This window comes from Pongo abelii, chromosome 8, assembly GCF_028885655.2.
Source record: "Pongo abelii isolate AG06213 chromosome 8, NHGRI_mPonAbe1-v2.0_pri, whole genome shotgun sequence".
Classification (NCBI taxonomy): Eukaryota; Metazoa; Chordata; class Mammalia; order Primates; family Hominidae; genus Pongo; species Pongo abelii.
Window position 1 is genome coordinate 24,676,122 of NC_071993.2, and position 19,787 is coordinate 24,695,908.

Sequence of the window (19,787 nt, forward strand, 5' to 3'; positions counted from 1 at the left end):
GCCTAGCCAACATAGTAAAACCCTGTCTGTACTAAAAATACAAAAACTAGCTGGGCATGGTGGCACAAACCTGTAGTCCCAGCTACTCAGCTGAGGCAGGAGAATTACTTGAACTCAGGAGGCAGAGGTTACAGTAAGCCAAGATCATGCCACTGCACTCCAGCCTGGGTGACAGAGCGAGACTCCATCTCAAAAAAAGAAAAAAAATTTTAATTAGCTGGGTATGGTGGTGTGCAGCACCTAAATAGTCCCAGCTAGCTAGGAGGCTGAGGCAGGAGGATCGCTTGAGCCCAGGTGTTTGAGGCTACAGTGAGCTCTGATCATGCTACTGCACTCCAGCCTGGATGACAGAGTGAGACTCTGTCAATCAGTCAAATTAAAAAGTAATAATAATAACCCTAATGGTCAATTGGCTTTATCCCAAATACACAGACAGGAAACAGGCCTAGAGGAGCTTTACCCTTGCCCAAGGTGAGTTTCTCCAATGCTCCTCTGTGCTCTTAACCCACTGCCACCTGAAGATGTGTCAGCCGCCCTGTGGCTTGTGAACTCTGCAATTCTCTGTCCAGTATCGGAATGCGGGATGAGAGTTGTCGTTCTGGCTTTTTCTCCTCCAATTCACCTGCTGCTTTGGGCCTGCAGGAGAATTTCCAACCTTACAAAACAAGATGCGGGCCATCCTGCGCATAGAAGTGGAGGCCGTGCGGTTTCTGAAGGAGGAGCCACACAAGCTGGACAGTCTCCTGAAGCGTGTGCGCAGCATGACAGACGTCCTGACCATGCTGCGGAGGTGACCGGGCCCTGATTGTGCTGGGGGTGGCCTGCGGAGGGGTGCACTGGGAGAGCGAGAGTGGAGGTTTGGGACTTCAGGCTTCCACCATGCTCCCAGGACGTATCCAGTGTCCTGAGGAAAAGCCCCAAGTCCTTCTCACCCTTGAACTTTTATTGCAACATGGCTTGAGGTTCTAATTCTTCAACACAGGATTGCTAGGTGGAGCCCATCCTAGGGTTTAAAATTAATAGACACAGTAAACATTGTTTTAAAATCATCTGAAAGGCCAGGTGTGGTGGCCACTCAGGAGGTAGAGGCAGAAGGATCCCTTGAGCCCAGGAGTATGAGGCTGCAGTGAGCTATGACTGAGCCACTGCACTCCAGCCTGGGCAACAGAGAAAAGACTCCATTTCTTTTTAAAAAATCATCGGAAGGTGGGCTTTTAAAATAACATTTTGAAGTTGAAAAATTGATTGAAATAGTTTATTAGCCTCCTTCACTTCAGGGGCATAGATGAATTCAGTTCAAAGAAATGTAATAGAAGTAAACAGTCTTTCTTAAATGACCTCCTGAAGGAGTATCTGTGAGACTGTTGGTCCCGCCTAGAAAAGAGAAACAAAGCCTTTTGAGTGGCCTGGGCCAGGCTCCCTTACTAAAGGTAAACGTGCTCATCAAAGAGGTCCAGTGGAGTAAAGACCAAAAGAAATTCAGGAATTTCACTGAAAAGAAAATTCCAGAACTCCACACTCACTGAAAACACGTATGCATGCAAAATTTGTGTTGCCAAAAGTACCTTCACTGGCCAGGCACAGTGGCTCACACCTGTCATCCCTGCACTTTGGGGGCCGAGGTGGGCGGATCACTTGAGGTCAGGAGTTCGAGACCAGCCTGGCCAACATAGTGAATTCCCATAGGAATTACAGGCAGTGGCGTGCCTATAATCCCAGCTGCTTGGGAGGTTGAGGGAGGAGAATTACTTGAACCCAGGAGGTGGAGGCTACAGTGAGCCGAGGTTGTGCCACTGCACTCCAGCCTGGGAGACAGAGCATGAAGTCACCTTCATGGAGATGATTATTGAAAATGGGAAAGATCACTGGGTGCAGTGGCACGTGCTTATAATCCCAGCTACTCAGGAGGCTGAGATGGGAGGATCACTTGAGCCCAGGAGTTCAAGGCTGCAATGAGCTATGATCACACCACTGCACTCCAGCCTGGGTGACAGAGCAAGACCCCATCTCTACAAAAAATTATTTTAAAAATTAGCCAGGAAGGGTGGTGTACACCTGTAGTCCCAGCTACTTAGGAGGCTGAGGCAGGAAAATCTCTTGAACGTAAGAGTTTGAGGCTGCAGTGGGCTATGATTGAGCCACTGCACTCCAGCCTGGGCAACAGAGCAAGGCCCTATTTCTTAAAAGAAAAGAAAATGGAAGAGATGGTTAAGGCAGAATGATAGGGAAAGGAGAGAACAAATCCTTGGGGATCTTTAAGAATCTAAGGGATTGGGGTAAAAAAAACAGCAAAAGAAAGAGCACTGAGTAGCAGAAGAGTTATAGAATGCAATGTCTTTTTTCAAATGAAAAAAAAGCAATATAATAAAAAGGGGATGAGGGACTAACTAAAAATTAGAGGTCAAGTACCATGTTTGACATTGTCTCACACATAACTTTACAATGCTAATGTTAGTCCTGACAACAGGCCCTGAGGAAGTCATTATCATCACCATCGTCATCCCCATCTTCATCACTACATTTTATGCAAAAGCACCTGAGGCTTAAAGAGGCGAAGTTCTCAACGTTATATAAAACATGAAATAACTGATATTCAAACACAGATCTGACACCAGACACCCTGTCTTTTCCACTACGTCATGGGTGGGGAGGGACATAGAGCTTCAAATGACTCCAAACACCAGAGGAAGTTGAGGAGTAAACACGAACGTTAGATTTGGAGTCACTGTGTACCTTGTGGCAGGACTTGGTTGAATCCAGGTGGGGAAGCCAGTAAGCAACAGGCTGAGATACAGAAGAGCAAACAGAAGGAATTAGAATGTGGGCTGCCCGCCCAAGATGCTTGGCAGTGAAAGGAGGAGGGAATAAGCAAACTTCTGGCGTAGAACTAAGCATATTTGAGGGCTGCATAGGCCAGAATCGGGTGGAGGAGTTAGAGAGGCTGCTGTTAGACTCATGGTTCATTTTCTTCTACCAACCCCTCAAACAATGATGGAGTTGCAAGGGTCTGAGCGCAACCGCCAGCAGAAAGGGATATGTCCATACATGTCCCTAAGCGGCTACTCCGAGCTTTGGGATGTGTGACTCTCACCTGGCTTTGGGATGACATAGCCTGCAAGTACACCACCATGAGAAAGTGACATGAGGGTTAATGCTGCTGTGCATGGTTTCTCCTAGACACGTCACTGATGGGCTCCTGAAAGGCACGGACGCAGCCCAAGCCGCACAGTACATGGCTATGGAAAAGGCCACGGCCGCAGAAGTCCTGAAGAGTCAGGAGGAGGCAGCCCACACCTCCGGCCAGCCCTTCCACAGCACAGGTGCCCCTGGCGATGCGAAGTCAGAAGTGGTGCCTTTGTCCGGCATGACGGTTCACCACGCGCAGAGCTCCCCTGTGGTCATCCAGCCCTCCCAGCACTCCGTGGCCCTGCTGAACCCTGCTCAGAACTTGCCTCACGTGGCCAGCTCCCCAGCTGTCCCCCAGGAAGCAACCTCCACTCTGCAGACATCGCAGGCTCCGCAGTCCCCACAGATACCCATGAATGGGTCTGCCATGCAGAGCTTGTTCATTGAAGAAATCCACAGTGTGAGTGCCAAGAACAGGGCAGTGTCTATCGAGGTAGAGTCCTATTTCCGTTTCTCATAACCCTGTAAAGGAGTCTGATACATGGACCTTTCCCTTAAAGCATTTATAGGCTGGATGATGACATAATTGTGTATGGATCAGAGACAGAGTTTTGGAAGTGGATGCGCGGGATTCAGTGGCCAGGTTAAGAGATAGGTCATCTGGTTTCAGAGAAGGGTGAGACACCTAGCCTGTAGGCAGGTGAGACAGCGGTGTGCTGGTAAATGTTTAACAACCAGCTCCCTGGTAGCAGTTGTGGTGGCGGGGCAGGGGGGCGTGCAGATCTATGTGTGGCATTTGCCAGGTTCCATGGTGTAAATATGGCAACCATGGCTGATTTCAAGTTATGACATGACACCACTGCTGCTGAACTTGGGAGAAATGTGACAATCAGCTCTCCTGGGCCAGGACGAACCGGCTTCAAGCACTCCACTGAGGTGAAAGCAGACTGGGGAGGGTCTGCCACTCATCTAGATGATAAGTGGAACCTGGTTAGCAGGGGAGGGTGGTGAGGGCATCCTAGGATACTAAAATGCTGGATCAAAGTCTGGGACCATGATTAAGCCTGTCTAAGTGGAACAAGAACGAGGACTTAAGACTGGGGAAATGGGCTGGAAAGTGACTTGAGAGCTTGAAAAATAGTCCATGATGTTTGGAGTTTATTTGGAAGGTATCAGAGAAATGCTGCAGCTTTAATCCGTGATTTTTTTTAAATGGCATCCTCTGGAAATTAATCTAGAAACAACATACAGAATTGATTGAGGTGGTGGATCTAGAATTAAGAGAGCTGGATGAGAAGTTACTATAGTCATCTAAGAATGAACGGTAGAGCAGTCAGAATGAAAAGAGAAAACTAGGTCTTAAGATAAAATGACATGAGGCCATGTGTGGTGGCTCACGCCTGTAATACCAGCACTTTGGGAGGCCAAGGTGGGTGGATCGCTGGAACACGAGTGCAAGACCAGCCTGGGCAACATGGCAAAATCCCAACTCTACCAAAAAAAAAATAAACAAAAATTAGCTGGACATGGTGGGGCGTGCCTGTAGCCCCAGCTACTCAGGGGGTTGAGGTGGGTGGATCACCTAGGCCCAGGGAGGTCAAGGCTTCAGTGAGCCAAGATCACACCACTGCACTCTAGCCTGGGCGAGAGAGTGAGACCCTGTCTTAAAAATCATAAGATCAAATGACATATTATGTTTTTAAATATTCTTTTTATCAAGGGCTGGTACCAGTGCTCCGATAACACATTTGTCTTTTCTACTTCTCTTTCTCTTCTTGCCTCATAACTTTTCCTCCACTCATTTGCTTTATCACCCAACAATCTTGTCCTAACCCTCCTGCCTCTACTGAAAGTCACCAGTGGAGAGCTCAGGTTGGGTATATTGAGACGACCGACCTGGCAAAACTGCCACAGCCACAGTCACGGCCTCGGGGCCTCTGAACGCTAGGTGGTTTCTCTGTGTCGCAAGGGCCCTGGCTTGCCCCTAATAAGAGCCAGCTATTTTAAAAATGCATATCACAAGGGTATGGAAATGTGATTGACGGAGTGTGATTCTATTCCCAGTACCTAGTAGGGCAGGGGAGGAAAAGACATTTCCTCCTGAGAATTGGCAGATCCGTCACTTAAGACATCTTGCCACTTTAAACATCTCAACATTTAAAGGATGTCAATATGATGGCACTCTTATTTAACAAGTCTCTATTGAGAACCTAGTGGGCATAATTATCATTGTGATGTGTGTATTTTACACTTTGAGAGGAGACACGAGTCATCTCTGAAAATGCCCTGATCCACAGGTATGGAGGCCTGAGTTTTTCTGCCAGCTCTGCCACTGACAAATGGGGTGAGCTTTATTCATTCAACAGAGATTACTGAGCCTGCTATGCTACAGGCCCTCGTAGGCTCGGGGGAAAGCCAGTGAACAGAAGAGACAAAGTCTCTGCCCTCAAGAAACTTACCTACTTGTAGGAAGAGACAGAAAAAAAGTATATGCCAGGTGGTAATAAATGCTAGGAAGAAAAAATAAAAAAGGGTTAGAATGGTGGAGGTGATGGCTATCATTTATATGTAATGAAACTTGGGCAAATTCTTCATCTCGCTGGACCTCAAAGTTCCCATATGTTGATTCAATGATCTTTGCCAATTCTTAGGTTATGGGGTTCCACTAATCTTGGTGTGAATTTCCACTCTGCCCTCTTGAAATTATTAATGTGCTGGTTCAAAAGTCACAGGAAAATGTTCTTTTAAAAAGTGCACAGATGTTTTAAAATGCATTTTATGTATAACTCTCTGTTGTGGAACTTAAAGGAGCTTACAGGTCATCTAAATAATACCTCCTCCCTCATTTTATAAGTAAGACAATGTGACCCAGAGGGCATATAGCAATTCTTTGATAGAAGTGGTACTAAGACTCAGGATTTTTGTTCTTAGAGTTGTGGGTTTTGTTTGTTTGCTTGGACGTCTCTTCTACAATGAAAACTCAATTTAAAAAAATTTTAGGCCGGGCATGGTGGCTCATGCCTGTAATACCAGCACTTTCGATTATAGGCATGAGCCACCACGCCCAGCCTAATTTTTTTTTTAATTGAGTGAGACTCATGTCTCACTCAAGGCAGAAGGATTCCTTGAGGCAAGTTGTTTAAGACCAGCCTGGGCAACATAACAGAACCCATTGCTACTTAAAAAAAAAAAAAAAAAAATTAGCCAGGTGTGGTGGCTCACATGTGTAATCCTGGTTATTCAGGAGGCTGAGGCAGGAGGATTGCTTAAGCCCAGATGTTGGAGGCTGCAGTGATCTATAATGACACCACTGCATTACAGCTTGGATGACAGATTGAGACCCTGCCTCTAAAAAAATACATCTTGGTAGCAGAAAAAATACTTTTAAAAGCATCTTATTTTAAGTTCAGGGGTATAAGTGCAGGTTTGTTACGTAAGTAAACGTGTCATGCGGGTTCATTGTGCAGATTATTTCATCACCCAGGTCTTAAGCCCAGTACCCATTAGTTATTTTTCCTGATTCTCTCCCTCCTCCCACCCTCCACCCTCTGAGAGGCCCCAGTGTCTGTTGCTCTCCTCTATGTGTCCATGTAACTTTCCTTACCTGCTGTATTCCTCCAGAAAGCAGAAAAGAAATGGGAGGAAAAAAGGCAAAATCTGGACCACTATAATGGGAAAGAGTTTGAGAAGCTCCTAGAAGAAGCTCAGGCCAATATCATGAAGTCTATACCAAATCTGGAGATGCCACCAGCCGCAGGCCCACTGCCAAGGGGAGATGCCCCAGTGGACAAGGTGGAACTTTCAGGTAAGGTCCGGTCCTACAGCAGGAACATATGGAGGTACATGGCTTTGGGCAAATACGGTGCCATCCACGACGGCACATACTCATCAACAGAACCAATGTCTCAGTTCTTACAAATCTTGCAAAATGTAAAACCTGGAAGAGCAAATCCTCTGGTGTTCCTTAGATCTTTACTATCTCTCTCTCTCTTTTTTTTTTTTTTTTTTTTTTTTTCTGAAATGGGGTCTTGCTCTGCCACCCAGGCTGGAGTGTAGTGGTATGATCATAGCTCACTATAACCTCCAACTACTGGGCTCAAGCAATCCTCCCACCTCAGCCTCCCAAGAAGTAGCTAGGGCTATAGATGTGCACACCACCGCACATGTCTAATTTTTTTTTATTTTTTTAGAGACAGGTTTCTTCCTCTGTTGCCTTGGCTGGTCTCGAACTTCTGGCCTCAAGCGATCCTCCCGCCTCAGCTTCCAGGGTAGCTAGAATTACAGGCTTGAGCCACACTTGATTTCACTACTATTATTTTATGCTAACCACAGTAGAGAAGCTGGGTTCTGTGTTAGGATTCTAGAATAATGGGCAATAAAGGAAAATTTAAATTCCTAGTGTTTGCATTTTCTATGCATTTATGACACTTCACAGCACGAACTGGGAAAATATTAGGACTGTATTTAAGACAAGAGCTTTTTGTATGCTTTCAGAAAGAAAATGGTAGCTTTTATGAGCTCCCAGGGGACATTAGATCATAAGGCAAAATTGCATTTTTTAATCAAAATTATTAGAATATGTATTTAACCAACTCAACTATGGAAGTTAAATGCCAACATGTCAATAATAATATAACTTCTAAGAATCTCAACCTATTAACTATCCTGTCAGTTACAAGCCATGCGTCTTATTCTGATCTTAAAATTATGAACCCGGATGTTATTTTACTTGCAGCCTAACGTCTCCGCAGTATCACATTCCAAAGTGCCTTATCCAGCAACTAAAATTAATTTGGAAAGGAATCCCCATCTTGACTGGCATGTCGCGAAACATTAAAGTGGATTCCATTTATAACCACCATATAGTCATCCCTTGGTATCCATGGGAGATTAGTTCCAGGATTCCCATCGGATACCAAAATCTGAGGACATTCCAGTTCCTGGTGTAAAATGGCATGGCATTTGCATGTAACCTACTCACATCCTCCCATATACTTTATGGGGCCAGAACACTTCAGCTGCACGACTCCGCTGCCTGCCTCCATATACTTTAAATCATCTCTGCATTACTTATGATACCCAATACAGTGCCTGCCTATTACTTCATTTGTGTGGATTCAATATAGTTCTTGGCGCAAGGCAAATTCAAGTTTTATTTTTTGGAATGTGGAGGGAATTTATATATATATATATATATATAAAAATTTTTTTTTCCATCTGCAGTTGGTTGAATCCACAGATGTGGAACCCATGGAGGCAGAGGACCAACTGCACTTGTCTCCTCCCCAGTTTTCATCCATTTCATCCCCTAAAGCTCCACTCACTGCAGCCCTCCCCCTCAGTCTGTGCTAAGAGGCTTTTCTTATGCTTTTCCCCACCATCCAGCTGTGTCAGGTCTGTCTAGGGTCCTGGGCGGGGTGGCTCTTCTCACACAAAGTGACTTTCCTCCCATAGTCCCCATGGAGAATTTCTGATGGAGAAAATGCCCTAGCTCATCACTTTTTTTTTGAGACTGAGTCTCGCTCTGTCACTCAGGCTGGAGTTCAGTGGCATGATCTTGGCTCCCTGCAACCTCCACCTCCTGGGTTCAAGCAATTCTCCTCCCTCAGCCTCCCAAATAGCTAGTGTTACAGGCACCCACCACCACACCTAGCTAATTTTTGTATTTTTAGTAGAGACGGGGTTTCACCATGTTGGCCGGGCTGATCTCGAACTCCTGGCCTCAGGTGATCCACCCGCCTCGGTCTCCCAAAGTACTGGGATTTCAGGCCTGAGTCACCAGCCAATTCATCACATTTTTATCTTGCCTAATTCTCTCTCTGCCCCATTATTAATTTTGTCATAGAGTCCTTTGATGTTTTATATAGGTCTCATAACTGTTCCTTCTCATGATTGAACAACAAAAACATATGACATTTTGTTCACTTACCTCATTTTGGCTCTTGATTCTATCTGATTTTTTTAATTTGCATAAATCACTTCTAAAATTACTCCCCAAGGTATTTTGACTTAGTTAAAATGTCCTTGTTTTTTCTTTTTTAATGCATCTCTGACCTGGTCTCAGAAACAGTCCAGTGATGGACAGGCTACCAGAGATGTGTAAAGGTAGTATTTTTGTTTATTAAGGAGGCAGATTTCTAAGTGTAGAGTTTTAAATACCATTTGTATTTCCCCTTATGTGAATTTTCTGACTACTTGGATAATGGAGGAATGGATAGTGATCAAAAATTGATAAAGGCTGGCGTGGTGGCTCATGCCTATAATCCCAGTGCTTTTGGAGGCCAACACGGGATGAATCACTTGAAGCCAGGACTTCAAGAGCAGCCTGGGCAGCATAGTGAGACCCCTTCTTTACATAAATTAAAAAATCAGCTGGGCATGGTGGCACACACCTGCAGTTCCAGCTACTCTGGGCTGAGGCAGGAAGATTGCTTGAGCCCAGGAGTTTGAGGCTGAGGTGAGCCGTGATGGCGCCACTGCACTTCAGCCTGAGTGAAAGAGCAATACCCTGTCTCAAAAATAAAACAAAAAAGGCCTGGTGCAATGGCTCACACCTGTAATCCCAGCACTTTGGGAGGCTGAGGCAGACAGATTGCTTGATCCCAGGAGTTCAAGACCAGCCTGCGCAACATGGCAAAAACCTCGCCTGTAAAAAAAAAAAAAAGAAAAGAAAAGAAATTAGCCAGGTGTTGTGACACACACCTGTAATGCCAGCTACTAGGGAGGCTAAGGTGGGAGGATCACCTGAGCCCAGGAGGCTGAGGCCTCAGTGAGCCTTGATCACACCACTGCATTCCAGAGTAGGTGACAGTGAGACCCTATCTACAAAATAAAACAAATTAAAAAATTTGTTTAATTAAAAAAATCAAATCCACTTCCTCTCCAACTTTGTTCTTTGTTCTCATTTGCATCCCATTTTTTCTCTGGCCCTCCAGGCCAGATTCTACTCTGACATTGACCTTCAGCAGAAACCCCTCTTGCTGGTGCTATTTTTTCAGACTGAGGGATGAAGTCTTTGGAGGCCAAGCAGGGGGCTATGGATTTGCCTTTGGGCTTCAATTTTTTTTTTTTTTTTTTTTTTTTTATCTATCCAAGTAATACTCAGCTTTTTTCATAACAAGAATGTAATTTAATAATAATAGGTAATACTTTAAATAGCATTACACTAAGCCAAGCTCAGCGTATAAGTCATTCAATCCTTAGGACACCTCAAAGGAAAGTATATTATAATACCCATTTAACAGAGGAGAAAACTGAGACCGAGAGAGGTTTAGTAACTTGTGCAGGGTCTTTTTAGGATTTAAATCCAGTCGCTTTTCAGGGTCTATACACTTAATCCTTGCTCTATGGAGAGAATAGAAAATTTTTAAATCCGATTGCATTGAGTTTGTGGCAATATACCAGACTTTCTGGATGTTTTCTTGAAAAAAGATTATTCTTGTAATGGTGCACTGTTTTCCAGAAGATTCTCCAAATTCAGAACAGGACTTGGAAAAGCTGGGGGGAAAGTCGCCCCCTCCTCCTCCGCCACCTCCTCGTCGAAGCTACCTGCCAGGATCGGGACTCACCACCACGAGGTCAGGCGATGTGGTCTACACCGGCAGAAAGGAGAACATCACCGCTAAGGTCTGATAGGCTAAGCCCTGGTAAACTGGCCTCTGGGTTCAGATGATACCCTTAGACAAGGTTCTCTCTGTTGGAACATAAAAAGTAGTGAGGCAGAGAAGTAGTGACTCGACCATACAAGATCTCCAAGAAGCAGCACAGATGGAACAATGGCAGCCAGTATGATTGGACTAGACCCAGACCATGAGTTTTATCCTTATTTGACTTTTAGCTGCAACAATGTGAAATGCAAATCACAAGCTATTTCCCATGTGGGCATCATAAGATTGAAAATGAGGTTAGGAGGGGGAAGCAAAAGAAAGATTATCTTCCAAAGATAACTGAGGTGAGCTGACACCGTTGTGGGAGTCTATACAGAAAGATGTTCAATGAGCTTTAGATTCCACTTAACTAACCAAGTGTTAGCTTTCATGTTAAATGTAAAACACAATTTCCAAAGAGATGGAGTATGGGAGGGCCTTTCATGAGGACTGTATTAGTCTGTTCTCAGGGTGCTGATAGAGACATGCCTGAGACTGAGTGATTTATAAAGGAAAGAGGTTTAATAGACTCACAGTTCCATGTGGCTGGGGAGGCCTCACAATTATGGCAGAAGATGAAGGAAGAGCAAAGGGACTTCTCACATGGCGGCAGGCAAGAAAGAGATTGTGCAGGGGAACTCCCATTTATAAAACCGTCAGATCTCGTGAGACTTATTCACCACCTCGAGAACAGCACGGGAAAGACCTGTCCCCATGATTCAATTACCTCCCACCTGATCCCTCCAATGACATGTGGGAATTATGGGAGCTACAATTCAAGATGAGATTTGGGTGGGGTCACAGCCAAACCATATCAAAGACACTGAATGTTGAGCAGTTCCAATTATCTTATAATTATTTAATCCATTCACCAAAATGACAACTTACGCAAACACAAACACAAACTAAATGCAAAGGAATAAAATAGCCTTTCAGCTATTTTCTCAGCTAAAATCTAGGAAGCAAGTGTTCTAGGCAGTGAGGGACCATGCGATCTGTCTCTTTTTTGCTAGCACCTAGATGTTAAACCACTATCTGTGGTTTCAATCTCCCACAGGCAAGCAGTGAAGATGCTGGACCAAGCCCACAGACCAGAGCCACAAAATGTCCAGCAGAGGAGCCTGCTTCAGCCTGGACCCCATCCCCACCCCCTGTCACCACCTCCTCCTCAAAGGATGAGGAGGAAGAAGAAGAAGAAGGAGACAAAATAATGGCAGAACTCCAGGTATGTGGATGAGGTGACTGACATTGGCTCCTTGCCTCCCGCCTGGGTCTCTCCAGCCATGGCACTCACAGATTTGTTAGCAAGAGGGCCAGAGAAGTGCATGGACCGGGACCATAGAAGCTGTGTCTTCTGGCCTTGGCATTTGCTTTCCAAGATGGCGCTGAACAAGGCTCTCAGGATGCCTATAAGATGTGCAAGGAATGACCATTTCACAAAACAACTCACGCTTTCCTAACTCTGGCTGTAGGACTGACTTTCCTTTCTTTCCATCTTAAGAGACTCTGCTTCATTTCAAAAGCAAGTGAGATAAGGACTAGAAATACCAGCCATTGTCCTGTCTTGATAAGGACAGACTGAAGCACACATTAGGTGGGTTCCCGTTCCTTGGCTTTACCACTTAGAGCCACTGACCTTGGATCGTGGACTCAAGGCCAGTGACTGGCCTCCTGTGGTCCATACCAGGTCCCTGTTCAATATCAATGTCATCTTTTCAGATATTCTGAAAAGCTGAATTATTTTGTTTTCTATTTTCCTTTGTCTATTTGAGAAATGATACTGTATTAGTTTTAGATATTTATTTTTTAACTATGACATAGTCCACTCACAGGATGAAGGATGGCGTGCCAAGGCTGTACCCAAAACTGATCCCACATTCCCATCACGGATGTGATTCTACCCCAGGTCTATGTCCTGAGACCATGTACACAATTCCTAGAACAAACTTTGTGTAGAGTATTTCATTTGCCTCATGCTTGTTATAGGATTTTTCTGTCAATCAGATAGTTGGAACACCAGCACCTTGGGGCTCAAAAATATGTTAGCTTTTTACCGACGTACCAATGGCTTTGTGCCAACCCATAAATTTTCCTTTTTTCTTTGGAGTAGGGAGAACTTTCAATCCACATTGTTTTCACTGCACTTGTTCTACTCTGGTTTCCATGGTAATAACGGCCAAAATTGAGCTGCCTGGATTTTGCAGGGAAAACAGAACTGCTGGTTGATTTGTCACATATGTGAGCCCTTTCATGCTTCGCTAAAACTCACAGACTAGCCTGGGACATCCCCGCAACCAATCAGACTATTTGCAGGTTTTTAGAAGGCTTGGATAATTGTTTTCATAGGAACTACAGATTTATAAAGCTGGTATCTTTCAGGTTTGTGGATAATTTTTTACACCTCTCTAAAAGAAAACTAAATTTGTTGCAGCCACTTACAGCCCACCACTGAGGGACACTTTTCTCCATTGAAGTCTAAATATTTGATGCCCTCTTTGACCACTGTACAGACATTGGCATATCTGGCTTCATGTCATATTCTTGGTGGTTACATAATAAGAGTGGTGGCCAGGCGTAGTGGCTCATGTCTGTAATCCCAGCACTTTGGGAGGCCGAGGCGGGCAGATCACCTGAGGTCAGGAGTTCGAGACCAACCTGGCCAACATAACGAAACCCCCTCTCTATTAAAAACTACAAAAATTAGCTGGGCATGGTGGTGGGCACCTGTAATCCCAGCTACTTGGGAGGCTGAGACAGGAGAATCACTTGAACCCGGGAGGTGGAGGTTGCAGTGAGCCAGGATCACACCACTGCACTTCAGCCTGGGTGACAAGAGTGAAACTCTGTCTCAAAAAAAAAAAAGCGTGGTGAATGAAGTGCTCTAACCTTAACCAAACCCTGTTAGCCCTCTGGCTGGGATAGAAACCCAGCCTGCTAAATCCGCAACTCAGTCAATGGCCAGTGGCCATGATTCTCTTGTTTCTGTACCTTCTCAAGGCAGGACAAGGAGCAGCTGTGGCCCCTTCTAAGGACAGTTGTGGAACCACTTTCTGTGCTCCACATCTCCAGGCATCAGAAGAAAACACAGGCTCTGAAATCGAGGGTCTAATAGCTCAAAGGAGATGGCAGTTGGCATTTGTAAGCAGCTTTCTAAGTAAGCGGATAAACCAAACACATCTGGGGCAAGCTAGGACTGGTGTGACTAAGGAACAGCAAGGAGGCCAGGTACAGCAGAGACAGGGGAGCAAACAGTCGTGGAAGAAAAGGCCAGAGAAAGTCCCTCATCAGCCACCTTCAGATTTTAGGACCAGTGTTGGAATGTTTACTGAAGGAGGACATGCATTATTCTTTCTGCCGGCAGAGATATCTCCAAACGACAACATTTGACATAAAGAAAACACTAGGCAATTATTTAGGCTGATTCATTTAAATAAGTGGTCTTTCGCCAGGCACAGTGGCTCATACCTGCAATCCCAGCAGTTTGGGAGGCTGAGGTGGGCAGATTGCTTAAGGTCAGCAGTTTGAGACCAGCCTGGCCAACATGGTGAAACCCCGTCTCTACTAAAACTACAAAAAAATCAGCCAGGCGTGGTGGCGGGTGCCTGTCATCCCAGCTACCTGGGAGGCTGAGGCAGAAGAATTGCTTGAACCCGGGAAGCAGAGGTTGCAGTGAGCTGAGATCTCACCACTGCACTCCCGCCTGGGCGACAGGGGGAGACTCTGCCTCAAATAAATAAACAAACAAACAAATAAAAATAGTTTTTAATCCTAGCTGCACTAGAATTACTTTGGGAGTTAAAAAAAAAAAAATCCTACAGCTCAGAGATTCTGATTTGTGTATTCTCTGAGTGGGGTCTCAAGAGTATTTGAGAACAACAGTATTTTTTTTTTAACCGGGGTGGTATATAGCCTGGTTGAGAACCACTGTTGTCCATAAACTTGGGTCCCTGAGTTACCAGTCTCTCCTTCTCTCATGATGATATCTGGACATTGCCCACATGCCCGCTTCCTTTTTAGCCCTGTAGACACAGTCTATGTCTATACTTTCTCCCTTTGTCTGAGAACTGGCCTTCCTGACTTAAGTTCACAAGAGCCAACTGTTGGCTCTTATAGTTTTCAGAGACAAATCTCCAGGGTTCAGGCAGCTCCTAGGCCACTCGGAATGACATCGTTGCTTAAAAGCATCACTTTATTCTAAATGAGCCTCAGAACACCTCGGAGCGCGGTAGTACCTGTTACTATTTCGGAGAAGGATTGCTAAGAGTACTTTTATTGTAAGACTTAAAGGTTTAAAACGTCTTGTGAGCTTTTGCTGTATAATTTCAATAAAGCTCATAAAAAACAAAGAGGAATAAAAAAGAAAGATAGTTTTTTGTTTTAATTTCACATATTGAGCATTTTTTAAATATCAAAGCAAGAAGCCCTCCTAAGTACCAATGTATGTTCACCCCCAGAAAATAGTAATGTCTATTTTATCTTGGCATTCCCCGAGAAAGGAAGGCAGCCTTTGCCTCGGGCTCAGCCTCCAAGCCAGCTTTGTCAACATGAGTGCACGTGAGGAGCAGGATTTCAGGGTGCTGCCTCCCTGGCCTAAACCTGCGTGCAGGACCCGGGCTGGAGTCCCCAAGCATCTGGTTGTTCCTGCCTGTTTCCCTCCATTCTCCTCAGTACCCTTGGATCCCTGTTAACCTCAGTATTTTAATTCCTTAGGCATTCCAGAAGTGTTCCTTTATGGATGTAAATTCAAACAGTCATGCTGAGCCATCCCGGGCTGACAGTCACGTTAAAGACACTAGGTCGGGCGCCACAGTGCCACCCAAGGAGAAGAAGGTAACGTGGCAACTGCACATTTGCCACATGGTTGGGAGTCCTTCCTTCCTTGCTCTGACACTAACACGGCTCTTGTACTTGAACTTTGTCCCCTCTGTCTTTTTTCTCTCTTTTTTTTAACTAATGGAGACACAGGCATAGGTTAAAATCAGAGATATCTTGCTCAGATTTTCAGAGCAAACACTGTGTTCCAGCCCACAGCATACACTAGTATATGCAGAATTTAGACACTATCTTCCCAAACTAAAGAGTGTACACCTTTCAGTACTTTCTAGAACAACTCTAGAAAGAAATATATAGAAACAGCAACCAAGTATTTAGCAGTTTTTCTAATTTGTAACATCCTTTGGGCAAAAGAGAAAAACAACAATCTATGTTTAAAAAAAAAAAAAATAGGTAAAAACCGGCTGAGTGCAGTGGCTCACGCCTGTAATCCCACCACTTTGGGAGGCCGAGGTGGGTGGATCACCTGAGGTCAGGAGTTCGAGACCAGCCTGGCCAACATGGTGAAACCTCATCTCTACTTAAAATACAAAAAATTAGCTGGGTGTGGAGGTGGACACCTCTATTCTCAGCTACTCGGGGGGCTGAGGCAGGAGAATCGCTTGAACCCAGGAGGCGGAGGTTGCAGTGAGCTGAGATCACGCCACTGCACTCCAGCCTGGGCAACAAGAGCAAAACTCTGTCTCACAAAAAAAAAAAAAAAAAAGGTAAAAACCTTTGATTTGGGGAAGAAAATGCACGGTAGAAAGTATCTACCACCACACACTGGTGTAACCTCATGGAACCATACAAATGTGTATTTGCACAAACGTCCAAGGATGCCAAACAGAATTTTTGCTAAGTATTATCCATTTATAAAGTGTACCTTTCAAGATAGTAAGATCAGTATCGTTTTAGTGTTAAAATACATGTGTGATGTTAAAAAAAGAATCCAGGCTCTGAAACAAAGTCTACTGTCATTGTATAAGTAAGCACTCTAGGGAAACGACCATAGCCTGAATGTTTGAAATGCAACTTTAAGTTGCACCTAGAGCATCTGTGATTTTCAGATATAGAGACATCTTACTTGAATTAAGCTTCCATCTAAACTTCAGGATAAAAAGCTTGCAATGACCAATTCAAGGCCTAACATTTTTCTCCAAGGACTTATCTTTCAGAATTCAAAGATTCTAGCTTTCCTTAAACAGAGTCGAACTAATCAGATGAGAGATAGCCCAATAGCTACTACAGATGGGTACCTCAGTCCATGTATGACAGCTCAAGGAGGTAGATGTAGTATCACAAAACTGAAAGGCTATTCTAACACAACCGTTCAAGAGACACAGTTTTGGGCTCCCAGCTCCCAGCTGAGAGGCCTTGCCAAGGAGGCCAGCTCGCTTCCCCCTGGCTCATAACCACCATGGCACCCTTGTGTAAACTCTCTGCCACATAAACTGACATGTGACACTGTTAATGGGGGAAGGGAATCTCGCTATATCCAAGGGGGGTTATTGTTGATAAATGTTTCTCATGAAGAAAACCTGGCCTGGCATGGTGGCTTACACCTGTAATCCCAGCACTTTAGGAGGCCAAGATGGGAGAATCACTTGAGGCCAGGAGTTCAAGACCAGCCTGGGCAACATAGTGAGATGAAAGAAAGAAAGAGAGAGAGAGAGAGAGAGATGGAGGGAGGGAGGGAAGGAGGGAGGGAGGTAGGAAGGAAAGAAGGAAGGAAGGAAGGAAGGAAGGAAGGAAGGAAAAACAGAGAGGAAGGGAGGGAAAAGAAAGGAAACCTACTAATTTGAACTGAACCCATGAAACCATGTTGGAAATATATTGGTTTTTATTGTTATTTTTATTTTTTCTATTTATCTTTTTTTGAGACCGAGTCTCACTCTGTCACCCAGGCTGGAGTGCTATGACGTGGTCTGGGCTCACTGCAACCTCTGCCTCCCGGGTTCAAGCAATTCTCTGTTTCAGCCTCCCTAGTAGCTGGGATTACAGGTGCCTGCCACCATGCCTAGCTAATTTTTGTATTTTTAGTAGAGATGGGGTTTCACCATCTTGGCCAGGTTGGTCTTGAACTCCTGACCTCGTGATCCACCCACCTCGGCCTCTCAAAATGCTGGGATTACAGGCATGAGCCACCGCGCCAAGCCGGAAATATACTGGTTTTTTCAGTATGTGGAATTTCCTTATGAGGGCTTATTAAAACTAACTCATGGAAGGCCTGGTATAGCATGTTATACTTGCGCTGATGTGACCATATCTGTCTAGAACACTGACTGGGAACTTGGACTTTCTCAAAGATCCCTCTGGAGATCATTATTGCCTCATTGTAGAATTTTTCTTTTCTTTTCTTTTCTTTTTAATTGAAATGGAGTCTCGCTCTATCACCCAAGCTGGAGTGCAGTGGCACCATCTCAGCTCACTGCAACCTCCCCCTCCCCGGTTCAAGCGATTCTCGTGCCTCAGCCTCCTGAGTAGCTGGGACTACAGGCGTGCACCACCACACCTGGCTAATTTTTTTGTATTTTTATTAGAGATGGGGTTTCACCTTGTTGGCCAGGCTGGTCTTCAACTACTGACCTCAGGTGATCCACCCACCTCAGCCTCCCAAAGTGCTGGGATTACAAGTGTGAGCCACCATGCATTTCTAATTGGCTAGAAAGTGGCATGAGATTTCCTGCCCCATAATTAGAAATCCATATCCCATTGGTACATTTATCTCAACTGAGGATCCATTGGCTAATAAGCAGGTCTTTATTGAGTGCCCAACACTGAGTTTAGTCACAGGTACTTATTCTGGATAATTAATCTCAGTAGATTAACCTTCTTCAGAATGACCATGTATATCAGACTTCTCTTATCCCCAATTTTGGGTCCTTATTAACCTCTTCCAGGGCTAAGTATTTACCCTTCCATAAATCGGATGTTTTCTTAAGCATTTTTTCTCCTGTCATCACTGAAACTCCAGCCTAGTTCTTCATTTGTATGCAATTTTCTTGTAACCCTGTCTCTCGTTTTGGTTTATTGTCCATATGCCTATTGAGTGCTTTTCCAATTGTCTTCATAATCCAAATCTCAGGGCCTATAAATACATATTAAAGAGGCATAATTACCTTTCACGCAGAGTCTTGACCATGTAAGACTAAGAAATCACTGAGAGTTTACATGACAATTATGACCAAGCTCATGCACTTGCTTTGATACATTCATTCTTTTTCTAGCCCAGTGATAAAAAGTATACGTCATGTGAAAACCAAACTTCACATTTTTATCCTAGTGACTTTCCATTAGCGCATTTATGCTACTACTCAGTTTTAAAATACATATGTTACAGGGGGGAGTTTTGAAATTTATTTATTTATTTTTGAGACCGAGTCTCACTCTCTCGCCCAGGCTGGAGTGCAATGGTGCAATCTCAACTCACTGCAACCTCCACCTCCTGAGTTCAAGCAATTCTCCTGCTTCAGCCTCCTGAGTAGCTGGGATTATAGGTGTGCACCACCACACCTGGCTAATTTTTGTATTTTTAGTAGAGACAGGGTTTCACCATGTTGGTCAGGCTGGTCTCGAACTCCTGACCTCATGATCCACCCACCTCTGCCTCCCAAAGTGCTGGGATTACAGGCGTGAGCCACCGTGCCTGGCCTGAAATGTTTAATGATGGGAATGGCACAGGCCATGACCAACCAACAGACACCAGCCCTAACCTCCAGTAAATAGGTACCCCCAGAACATCTGCCACGTATGTGTCTTTAGATCACATGCCAATTCCATCCACGATTCAGGGGGCAAGTTCTCATTTGGGTCCTAGCATGATATGCTGACTCCATATTTGGAGTTGTAACCTTAGGCTGAAACCTTTTTTTTAATTCATTTACATATACATATATATTTTTTGAGACAGAATCTTGCTCTGTCGCCCTGGAGGCTGGAGAGCAGTGGCACAATCTCAGCTCATTGCAACTTCTGCCTCCCAGGTTCAAGCGATTCTCCTGCCTCAGCCTCCCACGTAGCTGATATTACAGGCACCCACCACCATGCCCAGCTAATTTTTACATTTTCAGTAGAGATGGGGTTTCACCGTGATGATCAGGTTGGTCTCAAATTTCTGACCTCAAGTGATCCACCCATTTTGGCCTCCCAAAGTTCTGGGATTACAGACATGAGCCACTGCACATGGCCTATTTTTATTTT

At 44.7% G+C, this 19,787-nt stretch overlaps 1 protein-coding gene across 22 annotated transcripts in view; it reads left to right on the forward strand.

Moving 5' to 3' along the window:
- Positions 1 to 19,787, forward strand: part of KIAA1217 (KIAA1217 ortholog) — a 380,568-nt gene that overhangs the window by 354,191 nt on the left and 6,590 nt on the right. For 10 of the 22 annotated variants that reach the window (XM_054522069.2, XM_054522071.2, XM_024253412.3 and 7 more), the window contains 6 exons: positions 643 to 790; positions 3,178 to 3,619; positions 6,748 to 6,931; positions 10,589 to 10,752; positions 11,830 to 11,997; positions 15,483 to 15,602. In XM_054522069.2, coding sequence (XP_054378044.1) covers positions 643 to 790; positions 3,178 to 3,619; positions 6,748 to 6,931; positions 10,589 to 10,752; positions 11,830 to 11,997; positions 15,483 to 15,602 — 1,226 coding nt within the window. The remainder of the gene's footprint in view (positions 1 to 642; positions 791 to 3,177; positions 3,620 to 6,747; positions 6,932 to 10,588; positions 10,753 to 11,829; positions 11,998 to 15,482; positions 15,603 to 19,787) is intronic. The other 12 variants (XM_054522067.2, XM_054522073.2, XM_063727516.1 and 9 more) reach the window with 4 other exon arrangements.